The sequence below is a fragment of the Strix uralensis genome, chromosome Z, assembly GCF_047716275.1.
Source record: "Strix uralensis isolate ZFMK-TIS-50842 chromosome Z, bStrUra1, whole genome shotgun sequence".
Lineage (NCBI taxonomy): Eukaryota > Metazoa > Chordata > Aves > Strigiformes > Strigidae > Strix > Strix uralensis.
Window position 1 is genome coordinate 34,007,586 of NC_134012.1, and position 15,031 is coordinate 34,022,616.

The 15,031-nt window shown below is 37.9% G+C and overlaps 1 protein-coding gene across 1 annotated transcript; it reads left to right on the top strand.

Annotated features, from left to right (window-relative positions):
* Positions 1-3,066: 3,066 nt before the first annotated feature.
* Positions 3,067-13,719, top strand: TYRP1 (tyrosinase related protein 1). Its single transcript, XM_074855821.1, has 8 exons — positions 3,067-3,132; positions 3,615-4,088; positions 6,799-7,121; positions 8,486-8,690; positions 9,613-9,780; positions 11,271-11,450; positions 12,798-12,944; positions 13,514-13,719. The coding sequence occupies exons 2-8, from the start codon at positions 3,707-3,709 to the stop codon at positions 13,717-13,719; spliced, it is 1,611 nt and encodes a 536-aa protein (XP_074711922.1). The 5' UTR covers positions 3,067-3,132; positions 3,615-3,706.
* Positions 13,720-15,031: the final 1,312 nt, after the last annotated feature.

The window sequence follows — 15,031 nt, forward strand, 5'->3', positions numbered from 1 at the left end:
TCAGTGAATAGAAACGTCAGTTTTATATCTAAATATCAGAAATTACATTTCCCAGTTCAAATGAAAAGATGGCAATGCTTTCTCGTACTCATTTTAATATTTTTAGACTCTAATGAATTAAAAATCACTTTCCTTGAATTTTATTATATAATACATATAGTTTCATTTTGGAAAATTATGTCTTCACATTTTCACATCTAGACAAAGATGAGGATTAAGTGTGCTCTGGTAACTCATTTTTCACAAAGGAAGATCCTATGCAGCATTTGAATTCATATATGAACATAAATTTTCTGAACATTTGTGTTTGTACTGAGGTGTTTAGATATAGGAAACAGAAGGTCAGTTCTGACTCATCTTCAAAGCCCCGACTTATCATATACATGACATCTAGTTCTGCTTTTTTCATAAAAGCAGCATTATTTTCTTCTACTGGGAAAGAAAAAGAAATTCAAAACAGTTCAAAGCTGGCTCTGTAAACTGAGGAGCTGGCTATTTTGTGAAAAGACTGACTAATGAAGGTACTTACAAGGAAAAAGAAAAAAGCAAACAACACTAAAAACTAAGAAAAAGAAGCTAATGTATTTAAGACCTAGCCAAGATCCACAGGTGATGTAAATCATGGATCAGTTTACACCAGTTGAAGATGAGGCTGTTGGTTTCCAAACCTTCAGAAGATTAAGACTGTGATGAGAAACGTTACCATGGTTGTAGCTTCATTTCAGATGCTCATTTGCCCACTCCTACTCATTCATCCACTTGACCACTCCAATATTCAGTTTACAAACATCTGAAGTGTGGAGTCATCACACTAGAGGTGGTACACAAATAACAGTAATAATACTAAACTGCTTCTAGTGCAAGTTAGACGAAGTTGACAAAATATATTTTTTCTAGGGGTCTATGTGTCTTGAGATTGCGTAATAAAAATCTTAGTGAACTACAAAGTACATCATATTTTTATTTTAAAGAATTTGTAAATCTTGGGCACTTAGCAAATACCATAGGGTAGCTCCCAGAGAACTGATGGTTGACTTTATAACTAACAACATGAGTTAAGACAGAACCAGCACAGCAGCTTTCATCACCACTCAAACACAAATAGAACTGGCTATATTTTCATAACAGTCTCCAGTAGGTTAGGCTAAACCACAGCTAAACCTTGTGTGGCTGAGTAGAGGCCTGTTCTCAGCACCAAGAACTAATGCTTACACAGGAAAATTGTGCAAACTATATGCCAATGTCCAGCATATTAACTAACTCTCTTTGCAGGACTTTTAGTCCACACAGGCAGTTAGTGAGTCAGTGATTCACACACCAACTTTTTCCTCATTGTCTTGCTTATGCAGACAGAGCCACAGAAACACAGATCTTGTGCATTTGGATATTCTCCAAGATTACAGTAGGGGAGCAGGACTCCCTAAGGGCAAGAATATCAAAAAAGGCATTGCATACCACCAAATTGTTCAGCAAGATTTCCAACAGGAAACTTAAGGGACATCTGGGACAAAGAAGGGAAATGATCCTTAGCTGTGTAGCCCTAGTAGTCTGCTGAACAAAATTTATAGGTGTTGGCTACACAGAAGGCTTACAAAAGGTCTACGTCATGTCCACCATTATAAGGGGAAGTCTTATGATGCTAGGCAACACCAGTATATCTGTTTGTTCTTTTTTACTGGGGCTTTGTCTAAGGAGTAGGATTTATCCTTTCTAAACTTATTATGAATTTGCTGTATTTGTTAGATATTCATATCTAAAACCTGTATGCTGCTTCTTTGATCTGGGAGTTCTTTTCAGATAAAATCTCAAGAGTTTTTTTTACTAGCTCTGGTTTACCTTCTGATATGATAACAGTGAATTTGTGTTGCATGTGTCCCAATAGACATGTTCAAAGAGAAAAGGTTTAAGCTTGGAAAGAAGCAGGATACACAAAAAGCTAGCAAAGAAGAGAAAACAGTAGGCTCAAATGGAGAATAAAATGATAGCCAGAAAAAGAAAGAGTTTCATTTAAGGATTATCAAATATTCTGGTCTGCAAATGGAGAATTAATTAAAGATATGAAAAAGTGCACTAAAAGCCTTGGTCCTACACTGCAGCAAGCTATGCGTATTTGGTTATACAAGCCATAGATGGTAAGGTTCATTGCTGTGGTCCATGACAGGCTGGCAAGATGAAATGCACAAATAAATTATTTCTGTGGCCTGCCAGAATTTGATCCACTCTCACATTTTGACTTCCTTATAGAGAAGCAGAAGGAGTAAGTAATCCATTTTTTGCTAGACGTCAGTTACACTGTGGTTGAACCTTTTCCCAGAAACTTGTTAATGTGTTGTCTTGGTACCAGTTAAGATGTTTCTTGACAAAATAACCTCACCCCACTGAAAACCATCCTTAGTGATATATCAGAAAGAGAGTAAGAGCTTGAATAAGGCCAGTTTTTCTCAGTGGAAATTGTCCTTGCAAAGAATAGAGAAGCATTTTGTTCATTTCAGAGACTGTTTTTCTCTATTTCTTTGTTTCATTACCCTTCATAGCACCTGTTCAAAATTTACCATTCAGGATACTCTGATCATTGTCTTTTTATTTTATTATGAAAATAAATAGTTAAACTGAAAGCTGTAAGTTCAAAATCAGAGTGTTTCATTTTCTAAATAATGTATCTTTGTCACTTACTTCAGCCTGACCTTGAAAATGTCATTTGAAGAATTATTTTTTTAAAAAACTCTGTTAAATGTGAATTTCCCCAGTGTTCTTTGTCTGTTTTCAAGTGAAACTTCCTTTGCAAGTAATTAAAAAAAAAAAAAAAACACACAACTTCACAGTTGTTCTGTTTTGAATTCAAGTATTTGTCTCTGACCTTTGCTAAAACTTGTAAAATCACAAGGAGATAAGCACGAAAGAAATCATGTGCTGTTCAAGTACTTAAAGTCCAGGGAAATGCACTGAAGTAGAAAGGGGATTAATAGAAGAAGGAGAGAGAGGCCAAGCCATACTGTGTTGGTAGAAGAAGGATTAGTAAGCAGACTGAACCAGGAGAGAAATTAGCAGCACTTATTTCAGGTTAGACACAGATGTAGGGCTTGCAGAGACAGACAGGATCTCAGCAGAGGAGAGGTACCAGAAAGAGAACAGGTATAATGCATGAAGCATTGTAGCTTCACTTTCTGGTGGAGCTGCCCTTAGCGAACAGCAAGGGAACACAGAAGGAAACTGCTGAGTGAAGAACAAGATACACTAGTTGAATGCAGAGTAGAAAACCATGAACAGGGTGGGGGGGGTGGGGGTTGAAAAAAAGGTTCAAAAATCTGCTGCCTTAGATTTTAGCAATTTGTGGTAGTGAAGTATATCTGACTGGCAGATGTACAATGTGAATGAACATTTGGGAAGCACTTAGAAGTCAATGAGCAAATATAGCTCTAGGTAGTTACTGTCTTTTGTGCAGATAATGAGAGAACTTCAGTGTCTGTAGTCAGAGTTTGCTTTTCCAGTTAAGAGTATCAAAGTGCAGGGTTCAGAGGCACTTTCTGGGGTAGAAGGGGTAGCCTGGAGGTTTGTACTACTTGGTTTTAATCTTCTCTTCTTCTCTCTCTTTCTCTTTTTCTCTGTCTCTGTAGAGGCAGCTGGGTGTCCCACCGCAGGAGAAGAGAAGTCAGTGTGCGTGGACAGCTGGCTCTCAGAAGAAGCTGCCTCTGCTGCGTCTGCCATCATGCAGCTCCCCATGTTGCTGGTCCTTTCCCTGCCACCACTTCTTAGCATGCTTGGCCGAGCTGGAGCTCAGTTCCCTCGCCAATGCGCTACCGTCGAGTCCCTGAGGAGCGGCATGTGTTGTCCAGACTATTTCCCTGTGTTTGGGCCAGGTACTGACCGCTGTGGAGTGTCTACAGGGAGGGGCCGGTGTGTACAGGTGACTGTTGATTCACGACCCCATGGCCCACAGTACATCCATGATGGGCGGGATGACCGTGAGCAATGGCCCATACGCTTCTTCAACCAAACCTGCCGGTGCAATGGTAACTTCTCTGGTTACAACTGTGGGTCATGTCGCCCCGGCTGGAGTGGACCTACCTGTAGCCAACAAATCAATATAGGTAAGAGCATCAGAAATATGACATGAAAATTGCCTGTGTGGCAGTGCTTGTTTCTAAATGTACTTAGCATATTTCTTTTCTTTAAAATATAAAATGACACATATTTATTTAGGAAATGTATGTTGTCATACGGGTTATTAAGGCAACTGCTAAATGAGTTGTTCAGTTTGTGTACGAAGCACTTACATTTACTACCCTATAAAAGGAAGAAACAACACCTGTGGTCAGTGCAGGCTTAAGACCAAGTTCATTAAAGAATAGAACACCTAAATTGAAAAAAATGTATTCTTTGGAATTATTTAAGAGTAAAACAATGCATATGGACATGTATGCGTATTGTGAGTATGTCTGGGAATAAGACATATCTAGATATCATGTTTAATACCTTGTGACTACTTTAAGTGTGACAGCAGTTCTTCTGATTCAAAATCCCTTAATACATTTCTAAACTACATACCTGGCCTTGTAAATTTTTACTTACCTAGTTTCTGTCAATGTCCTTAAAAGCCTATGAGCTCTTCAGAGAAATTAGCACAGGGCTGGTGGGCCTTTCTGGGAGTTCTCCAGTTTCAGTTCAGTCCAGTATAGCAGTAAAAAGATGTCTAAAATTTTTTGGAACAGTTATGAAATCCTTCTGGAACTGGAAAAATGTTGAATATTGTAGGTAAATTGAAATAAACAAGCAGGCTTGGGGACAGATCCTTGTTCTCAAGTCAAAACCACCTGAATGAAAAAGATTTCATTCTTTATTAATGAAGGTTTAAAGGTGTTATTGAAATCCTGTAAAATCCATAATCCTCTAAATGTGAGAAACAATGAGAAACAACAGGTCTCTAGCACAAATGTGCAGTACCTCTTGCAGAAACAGAAATCAGCACTGCCATTATTTTCACCAGATAGAAACACTCCATGAATGTGAGTGCATGTTCCAGCAAGGGTTAACAAAGAACTGCTTACCGATTCAAAATCTTAATAATAAGATTCCTTAAAAAACAACTTATTGAGGGCTGTAAGAAAGAGCTTAGGATTTTATTCATCCTTTTAACTCCAAGAAGCCAACTAGAAAGCAGAAAGTATGACTCATGAATTGGATCTGCTAAACCAGGTTGCACCCTCTGATGCTCTAGCCTGTTCTCATTAACAATGATGATAAACAACTCTGAAAATTAACCAAGAAATAAATGTTAACACACAAATTTGGCGAAGTAAATCTGGAGATAGACAAAAAGCAGCTTTAGCTGATTTTCTAGGGTATACAAGAGTATTTTTTACTTTTCTCACCTATTAAATCCTTTACTAGTCAGTAAAATGCTAAGCAAATCAGATTTATCATGCATGACCACATGAGTTTAAAAAGGGGAAATTAGCTTCTTATTGTGCTTTGAGTTTCCACATGGAGGTCACCTCTTTTGTCCATCCACAGAGCTGGCCCCAGCTGCTCACACTTTAGAAATAATTATTGGATTACTGTTGGCATATCCATATAAAATTGCTGTAAAAATGCAATTTAGTGTCTTCATATCTTCTAAATTCATGCTTAACTTGAATAATAGTCCAAATTTTTTCTTGTGGATCAGACACATATTTTGAAAAAGGAAAGGTTAAAATGTTTATGTAAATCAAAATTAGATATTTTTAGTGTGCTACTTAAAATCAACAACAAAAAACACTTCAGTGATCAGGGTTAGCATATCTGTTCAGTTTTGCAACTGATAGCATGAAAATCACATTTCAGGATACTTGGATGAAATTCATGTTTCATAAAAGTATTTCTCTAAACTTCAATAAAGCCAAAAAATCTCCCACTGAATTAACTTTATATAGTGAAATTTAATTCACTTTTATTCTTCATATGGATTCATCCTGAAGACCTACCTGTTGCTTCTCATATCAACATAGTCTATCACTCATTTGGACAATTATAGATTTTGCAGCATTTTTTATAATGAAAATCAGTGAATGTTGAAGAATAGCTGTGAGGACTTCTACCTGTGTCTTAGTCTAAACTTAGCCTGAAATCTTCTCAGTCCAAGTGAAAGAGTGCTGGACTGGGACTGAGGTGATGTGGACTCTGTTCCTCTTGCTGATATACTGGTATTTCAACAAGTCAATTTTCTTCCTTGTTTCACTGTCCATACATAGACAATTATATTTTTTAATGTTTTTGAGATATACTGCTAAAAAGGACTAGTATATGGCTGTTGATAATAATAGCAGGTAATGACATTGAAGAGAAATGTACTGTGTGCAATTCACAATTTAGTGCTGAATCTGCCATTTTTCCTACAAAGGTTCAAGCATAAACAATGTACTTCTTTCACCAAGGTATGAAGCAGTAGAGTTTCTGATTATTTAAATTGCTATATAGTATTCTTTTCTTGTAAAGTATTACCACAGGAAACCTTAAGTATATTGGATGAAGTTCTGAAAGATTTGTGTGACAGTCTTTGGATAATCTGTAACAGTACTTCTAAAAGTACTAAAACTGCAAGCAGTTAGGCTTTATTTCTATTCAGCTCAACCTTTCTGATAATAAATAACATGTTCTATTTATGCTCAGTACTTTCTGAATAGCCCCAATAAAAAATGGATGAATGCCTGAAGAAAAAGGGACTTACCTGGAATTATTAAGAGCAAAATAACTTAGTCTTGTGAGATCAGACTTGAGTGCCTGTTGCTTTAGTAACTTGCTTCTTCTGTATCCTCACAGTCAGAAGGAATCTTTTGGATCTGAATGCAGAAGAAAGGAGGCGTTTTGTAAATGCCTTACACCAAGCCAAGGTGACAATCCATCCTGACGTTGTTATTGCCACACGAAGACGTGAGGAAATATTTGGACCAGATGGCAACACACCACAATTTGAGAATATCTCCATTTATAACTACTTTGTGTGGTCTCATTATTATTCTGTCAGGAAGACTTTCCTTGGTGCAGGGCAGCAGAGTTTTGGAGGAATTGATTTCTCTCATGAGGGACCAGCTTTTGTCACATGGCATAGGTACCATCTACTGCAGCTTGAAAGAGACATGCAGGTAAAGTCTACACTGATGTTGAGCCATGTGTTCATGATATGTTTTGTACAGTTAAAGAACTTCTTCCAACAGGCAAAAATGATAGCAGTTCTTTCTACACATTGAAATAATTCGGCTTCAATTTCAGTAACTCATTAGGTATACTAAACTTAATAGAGTACATTTAGGTTTTAGACTGTCACTGTTACAGAGATGCTAAAAATAATATTTCATTCAGAGTAATGGAAAACATAAAAGTTACATAAAAAATCTCCTGTAAAAATAGATACAAATTCTAGATACATCCTTAGAAAACATTTTATTGGACCAAAAAAAAGTTATTGCCAGTGCTATTTTTACTATCAGGGCCCTCATTCTTGACTAAGTTAGACTAATCAAAGCAGAAGAAATTCTAAAGCAAAGTATTACAGAGATATCTTGGGGGTTTAGAATCACATTTTCTTTGTATAATTAGTTATACTGGTTAGAGAAATCCATGTTTTGTTATATCCTGTTCCATAAATCAGTGATTCCTTGTTTCCTTTTCCTTGTGCAGACCTATCCATAAAAGGAGTATATTATTTTATGGACCATCATCCTTCTTCAAGAAGAGAGAATTAAGTTTTCAAGGATTAAATAGTTTTTGAAATCACTTCAAGTGTTTCCATTAGCTTCAATGTCTATGCATCAGGCTGAGGAACAAACTCCCTTCAAAAACTTACATTTGACATCAGTGGCATTTCATTACGTGGAAGCCCTGAGCAGTTCTAGATCTTGGTGATTTAATATATATTCCTACTTATGTTAGTAAGCTTCATCATCAGTTAAGCTAATTTGGCTGGTTAACACATTCTGGTATATAAATATTGGAAACCAGTACACACTCCAGAAACGTTCAACTTCAGTCTGTACTAGAACCAAACAGTGACAATTGAAGGGCCAGTATCCCTTTTCCTTACTTTTCCATCTGCTCAGTCATTCCACAGTTGGCTTAGTTATTCTGTGTGCTACAAACACTGCTGTTGTTGACAGGCCTTTAAAAATATTTGGTAAAATGAAGTATCAGTATTAAGTGATGTTTTTTACTACTCACAATATGGTTTAATGGAAGAGGTACTGTCTTATTAATGAGGGAGATCCATGACTCAATTCAATAGTCCAACTATCTGTTCTGTTGAACAAAGGCCAACAAAAACATCAATGTGAAAAACTACTGAAAGCTTTTATAGATATTTCATTGATTTTTCATAGATATCCTCTCCTTCATGAGGCAGGATTCTGACTCTTAGTAAGATGTATTGAACTGTTTATAACATCCTGCTAGCAGTAAATATTATAGCAGTTTGGGGGCACACATATATTAACACCAGATTTATGTGGTTTAGAACATGCTGCAGGACCCCTCTTTTGGACTGCCCTACTGGAACTTTGCAACAGGGCAAAACACCTGTGATATCTGCTCAGATGACTTGATGGGAGCTAGAAGCAATTTTGATGTCTCTCTTATCAGCCAGAACTCAATCTTCTCTCAGTGGCGAGTGCTATGTGAAAATATAGAAGACTATGAAACTTTGGGAACCATCTGTAACAGTAAGTATGACTGCTGGCAGGCATGTGGAGAGAAAATCCTTTTAATAAAAAATACATTAATACTTTACATGGCAATGTTTTTTCCCAGCCAAAAAGTCTTAAAGTGTTTTTTGAATATTCTTGATCCAAGCTGCATCAGTCTTTTGAGACAGTACATACTTATCATCTGTCTTGCACTGAGGCATCAAGCAGTTCAAAATTTGACCAGGAGCTTGTAACAGAGGAAGAGCTGAATGCTTTGACTTCCTTTCTTATGCAGTATCTATTCATCTCCTGTGCCATAAATAATTAAATCTGGCACTGTCATTTCTTTAGCGGAAGCATACCACTTATCATCTTCATGGCATTCTGCTCTTAAAAGGAGAACATTTAACAAATCCCTGTGTTAACTATGTTGAGCATGTTTTGAATGTGAAGAATATTGAATCATAACACATCTAGCTCAGCTACAAGAGCTAAACAATCCCAGCAAGATTCTTGTATATTCATCACCTTCAAGCCACAACTCAGCATCTTCATGGAAATAGGGGAAAAAATAGAGAAAAAACACAATATTGTGTTAGTCGCCTACATAATCAACTATAGCCATTTCTTCATCTACCCTATCAGAACATCCTCAAAACTTTTGTCCTAAATCTCATCAAGAAATTACATTGAAAAACTATAGAAAATTTTCCCAAAGCACTTACAGAACCACAAATTTCTAGATGCTTTCTTAAATCCTGGTGCAAAGAATCCAGCACACAGGACCTCATGAAGATTCAAATTCTTTACCTGACATGAGGAACTGACCCATTCATACAGTTTAAGTGTAATTTGTGAGGGACTTTTTCTTCCTCATGGTTCAGTCATTAGAAGAATGCATTCTGTGGCCTACTGTTTTGCACCAGTATTGTATTCTCTCTCTTCCTTCTACCCCCAGGCACTGAGGGTGGTCCCATCCGAAGAAATCCTGCTGGAAATGTTGCACGGCCTATGGTACAACGTCTTCCAGACCCTGAAGATGTTGCACAGTGTTTGGAAGTTGGTGTATTTGACACTCCTCCTTTCTATTCCAATTCAACAGATAGTTTCCGTAACACAGTAGAAGGTAAACATAGCAGATAAAAGGAGCTGGAACAACTCCCTTGACAAGGCATTTTTCCTGTTGGAAGTATGAGACTGGAGACAGTCTATTGGACACTAACGACATTGATCTTAACATTAAATATTAGCTTATTATTAAGTGGAAGTAAGTTCTGGGCAAATTGTAGCTTATGTCAGTTCTTTAAATGTGTAAAAGCCTCAAAAGTCTGTCACTGGCATACTAAGTAGAAACTAGATGAGATTAGGTTCTTGCAACCTAGTAATAGGTTGCCGTTTCTGAAAACAGACAGCCCTTGCCTGTGGAGGCAAACAAGTGCTCATAGCAGTTACTCTTGTATCTGAATTAAAACCAAAAAAAGAAAGCAAAAGAAATTGTAAGCCTTGGTAGTGCTTTATGAGATGGTATGGAGTTCGGTACAGATTTTACTGATAGACATGTTAGTCCTTCTCTCTGGGACATATAACTCTATTCTTCTCTAAGCTTTACACATCTAAAATGAAATTTTCAGTCACCGGCATCTGAACACACTCTCCCCAACACAGAAACTAGCCTAAAGGTATGATTCATGCTATTCAGCCAGTAACCTGCCAACTGCTTCTTCACTTTAATAATCCAGAGTTTTTAACAGGAAAGACTAGGATTCATGAGAAAAGATTACTAAGTGACAGTTCAGATCCTCACCAGATCTCCCATAGATCCTCTGGCACTTTTGAAGAGGCATTATTCCTATGATGGGAAGCATCTGCTCCATTTTCTTTCTCTTGGAGAACAAAACCAAGAATCTGCACCAATCTTTTAAGTATATATGAAAGTTTTGGATGCTTACCACATTTGTCAAATGGGCTATCAATATCTAGGTATCTAAACATGGCTTTATCCAATTAATTATAAGGACCCCTCTCTCAAAAGTTTGGCCAATGCTTGGAAACAGGAGAAGTTTTCATGATGCTTCAGATCCTGACATCTGACATGGGGGTTCCGAAGTGTTGGGCACCAACAGTTACACAGAACATTTTCACTGAAAAGCCAGAGCATATGAAGCTTTCTGGGATGTGTTTGCAATAAACATGGAAATTATGTGTGGAAATGTAACAGCTGACTCATTAGGATAGATGACAACATATACACACTTTAGTCAGCAGTTAGAAAATACATGCAACTATTTCAGTTATGATGAAAGATATGTAGGTCCCAAATATATACCTTTAAATTCACGCTGTGATGTGGTTTATTTTGGCCTTTTTTGGATTTGGTCCTAGCAGCCTTGCACTCCACATTCTCAGCATTCTTTTGTAAAAGCTATTTAAATCTGAAAATTATGCATGCTAGGGACATTTCTCAAATGCTAGTAGGTAAAGAATGAGCTACTTATTTATGTTAAGCAAGGCAACACAACATGACAGCCTTTCAGAGAAAAAAGTATCCAGCTGGGACTGCAGCTTTCAAACAAAATCTTCACTGGGATTTTTTGTGTTCTTTGTTTTCATATTCAGGGTACAGTGATCCTTCAGGGAAATACGACCCAGCAGTTCGAAGTCTTCACAACTTGGCTCATCTATTTCTGAATGGGACAGGAGGACAAACTCATTTATCACCAAATGATCCAATTTTTGTCCTCCTGCACACATTTACAGATGCTGTTTTTGATGAGTGGCTGAGAAGGTATTCTGCAGGTAAGATGTGCTCATGGACAGAGGTGGGATGGGTGATTGTCAGTCTTTGTAGTCACGGGAGTTCAGCTGATTCTTATGGGTCAGCAAGATGCCCCTAAGCTTAGGAGAGAGGACCGGAATTTTAACAGTTAATATAGTTAACAAAGGCAGAGTAATAACAAGTAAGCTCCCTTCCTCACCCCACTGACATCCATTTTCAAATCACTGTGAAGGTACTTGGCCATAGATATCAGGCACAATTCAAGAAAATAAAATGTGCAAATACATTGCTCTGCAGAGCAAAGACGGTGTAAACATGGAAGGTCCAAATACTTCATGGACATTCCATTGTTGTGTGGAGTAAATATCTATGTTTCTTCTTGTCAAACAAGATCAGATGCTGTACACTCCCTCATGATTAATTTTGACCACCTTTGCGATTTATTACCAGCATTCCATAGCCATTTCCATATCCTTTCAAAAGATGGTCACTGTTGCTGTCTTTGCTTCTTTAACTTGAAATGGAAGAGAGAAAAAGAATAAGGGAGGAAGTGAAGAAGAGGGAGGAAGGAAGGACAGAAGGAAGGAACTACAAAGAAAAAAAGAAATAAAGAAGGAAGGAGATTGGCATCAGTGAACTGGGGGGAGAATTCTGTGTAACCCTAAAGTCTGTACGTTAGTCTGCACAAAGCAATGACTGTATTCCTCTTAGGACAATCCAGCCCCTCTTCCTTCTTCTACAGAAGACAGCTGCTGTGCATAACTGAGACTTCTTTGTGCAGCTTCCACAACCTGCCTCATGTATTCTTCCCACATCCACTATCAGAGAGCAATTGCATCCCCTTGTGGTACTTACATGACCTATTGCAAGTTTTTGCATCATCTTACAAAGATGATTTTTTTTTTTTTTTTTTTTTTTGCTTCAGCTGACTTTCTCCTGATTTATCATAACATTACTCCACTAGAGTTCATATGAGCTGCCCTCCTGAACTGCATGAGAAACCTATTCATTACTGCTACACTCAGACAAAGCGAGATTGTAGCAAAAAGGTTTTTCAAGTCCTCTATAGATACATATTTCTCCTTTTCCATGCAAGAAGAAATGAAAAGCCCAACACAGGCAGAAAGTTTTACAATTTACTGGTGGTTTCTCTTAAAAGCCTGAGATTAGTAGTCTTGCTTTTGCACAGAGCAGAACTCTCCATTCCGGATCAGTCACACTGGAAAGCCAATCATTCTAGATGAACTTAGGTTAGGAACAAAAAACTTGAGGTACTCAAAACCCCAAGTCACTGTTGGGAAAAAAATGAAGTAGGGCAAATTATTTTGATTTTATTTACAGAAGTGTGATTTGACTTTCAAATTCAGATATCTCAACATATCCATTGGAGAATGCCCCTATTGGACATAACCGACAGTACAATATGGTGCCTTTCTGGCCTCCAGTTACCAATAATGAAATGTTTGTTACTGCACCAGAAAACCTGGGATACAGCTACGAAGTTGAGTGGCCAGGTAAACTGTCCAACCTAGATGCTTCCTCTTTTTTTCTCATCATGTCTTTTTCCCTTTAAGTTTATGCATCATATAACAAAGTTGGTTCAAATTTCACAAACAATATTTAATGCCTTTGTAAAGGTCTATTTCTCTTTTCTTGCCTGGCTTTCCAAATCAGTTGTGTTTGGGATTTAGTACACCTAAATAGATATTGAATATAGATTGTTCCTGCATGAAGCTCCTGTTATCCACTGCAGTTTTTTGGAGAAGTTCTCATTTGGATCTAAACCTTTCAGAAGGTCCTTATTCCTATATCATATGCCTCCATTAAATCACTACAGAGAAGGCAAATCCTTCACAAACCAGATAGCAGAAGAAAGATCCAGGACTGTTTTTAGAGTGTAGCAAGAGAGACTGAAATTTTCTCACATTTTGGAACAAATATTATGAACTAAAATTTAAACTATTTCTACTTCATGACTCACTGAATAATGGCAGATACTGGGCTTTGGTCTGCCCCTCTGATGTTTATCCATATACTTGACATTTACTTTTAATAACTTTCCCTTTTGCTTTCCTACTTGTAGGTCGGGCTCTCCGTGTCACAGAGATGATAACTATTGCAATAGTGACTGCACTGGTTCTTGTTGCAATTATCTTTGCTGCTGCTGCATGTGTTGTACGTGTCAAGAAAAATAAGGATGAGTTACATCAGCCTCTTCTTACTGACCAGTATCAGCACTACTCAGATGATTATGATGGCATACCAACACCGAGCCAGTCTGTTGTTTGAAGAGACATCAATTTTTTGCATCTGACTGAAAGAATTTATTTTGCTGTATTTTATAAATGGTGGTCATCCACCTGCTTTAAAATAAAGAGCATAAACTGTCAGCTGTCTTGATATGTTTGTTTCAGGCTCCACCTCTTCTTTCATCACACCTAGGCATCAATAAGTCACCTTTGCAATGCTAATTCTATGTTGATTTTAATAGAATTCCACTAACTCTTCAGGGTTCACCTGCAAGCCTTTTTCATGCATATTTCTGTAAAATATGGTAAAATTTAGGTAACTTGCCAACAGCCAATGTCATTTGACTTCACCTAGTCTTTATACCCAGAATTCTTTTATGAGGTACTTTTCTGAAAATGTCAAGTGTAGAATGGAGACTGAAGCAGAATCCAAAATACAAGTAGACATCTTAGCTTGATGAGTGGAAATGTGTTTCAAAATAGCCAGCATGCCAGACATGCAGCTATAAGGGAATTCTGAGGGGAACAATGTGTTTAAAATCCAACTTTATCCACAGAACATAGTTTTGATCTTATTGCTGCCTTTAGTTCACCACTGAGAAGCCACACCAACATTTGGACACTTTAGCTGTGTAATCAAACACAGCTGCCTGAAGGGGACATCCTTTTGAAAGGACAGGTGGCACCAGCCTTTGTTTTATTTTTATTTTTATTTTTCATTCTCTTGTTTCATTTCTCTCTCCCACTATACCCATGGCAGGGCACCCTCCCCAGCAATGAGAGACCTTGCTTCAATTTTCTCCTGCAGGAATTTAAATCCACATCTCTTGTATTTTGAGAGAAGGCCCTAGGCATAAGGGTGTAGAATGGACTTGGAAAAATAGCCATACGCAACTACTGTTGAATTTCACAGAATCACAGAATCATCTAGGTTGGAAAGGACCTTGAAGATCATCTAGTCCAACCATTAACCTAACACTGACAGATCCCAACTACACCATATCCCTCAGCGCTATGTCAACCTGACTCTTAAACACCTCCAGGGATGGGGACTCCACCACTGCCCTGGGCAGCCCATTCCAACACCTAACAACCCGTTCTGTAAAGAAATACTTCCTAATATCCAGTCTAAACCTTCCCTGGTGCAACTTGAGGCCATTCCCTCTTGTCCTGTCTCTTATCAGTTAGTTAAAGAGACTCATCCCCAGCTCTCTGCAACCTCCTTTCAGGTAGTTGTAGAGGGTGATGAGGTCTCCACTCAGCCTCCTCTTCTCCAGACTAAACAACCCCAGTTCCCTCAGCTGCTCCTCGTACGACCTGTGCTCCAGACCCTTCACCAGCTTCATTGCCCT

Bases quoted from the DNA above. Each gene is read 5' to 3' on its own strand.
- TYRP1 (XM_074855821.1), top strand. From the start codon at position 3,707: ATGCAGCTCCCCATGTTGCTGGTCCTTTCCCTGCCACCACTTCTTAGC. The intron at 11,451-12,797 runs GTAAGATGTGCT...TTTCAAATTCAG, and splicing joins GCTGAGAAGGTATTCTGCAG to ATATCTCAACATATCCATTG. The intron at 12,945-13,513 runs GTAAACTGTCCA...TCCTACTTGTAG, and splicing joins CTACGAAGTTGAGTGGCCAG to GTCGGGCTCTCCGTGTCACA.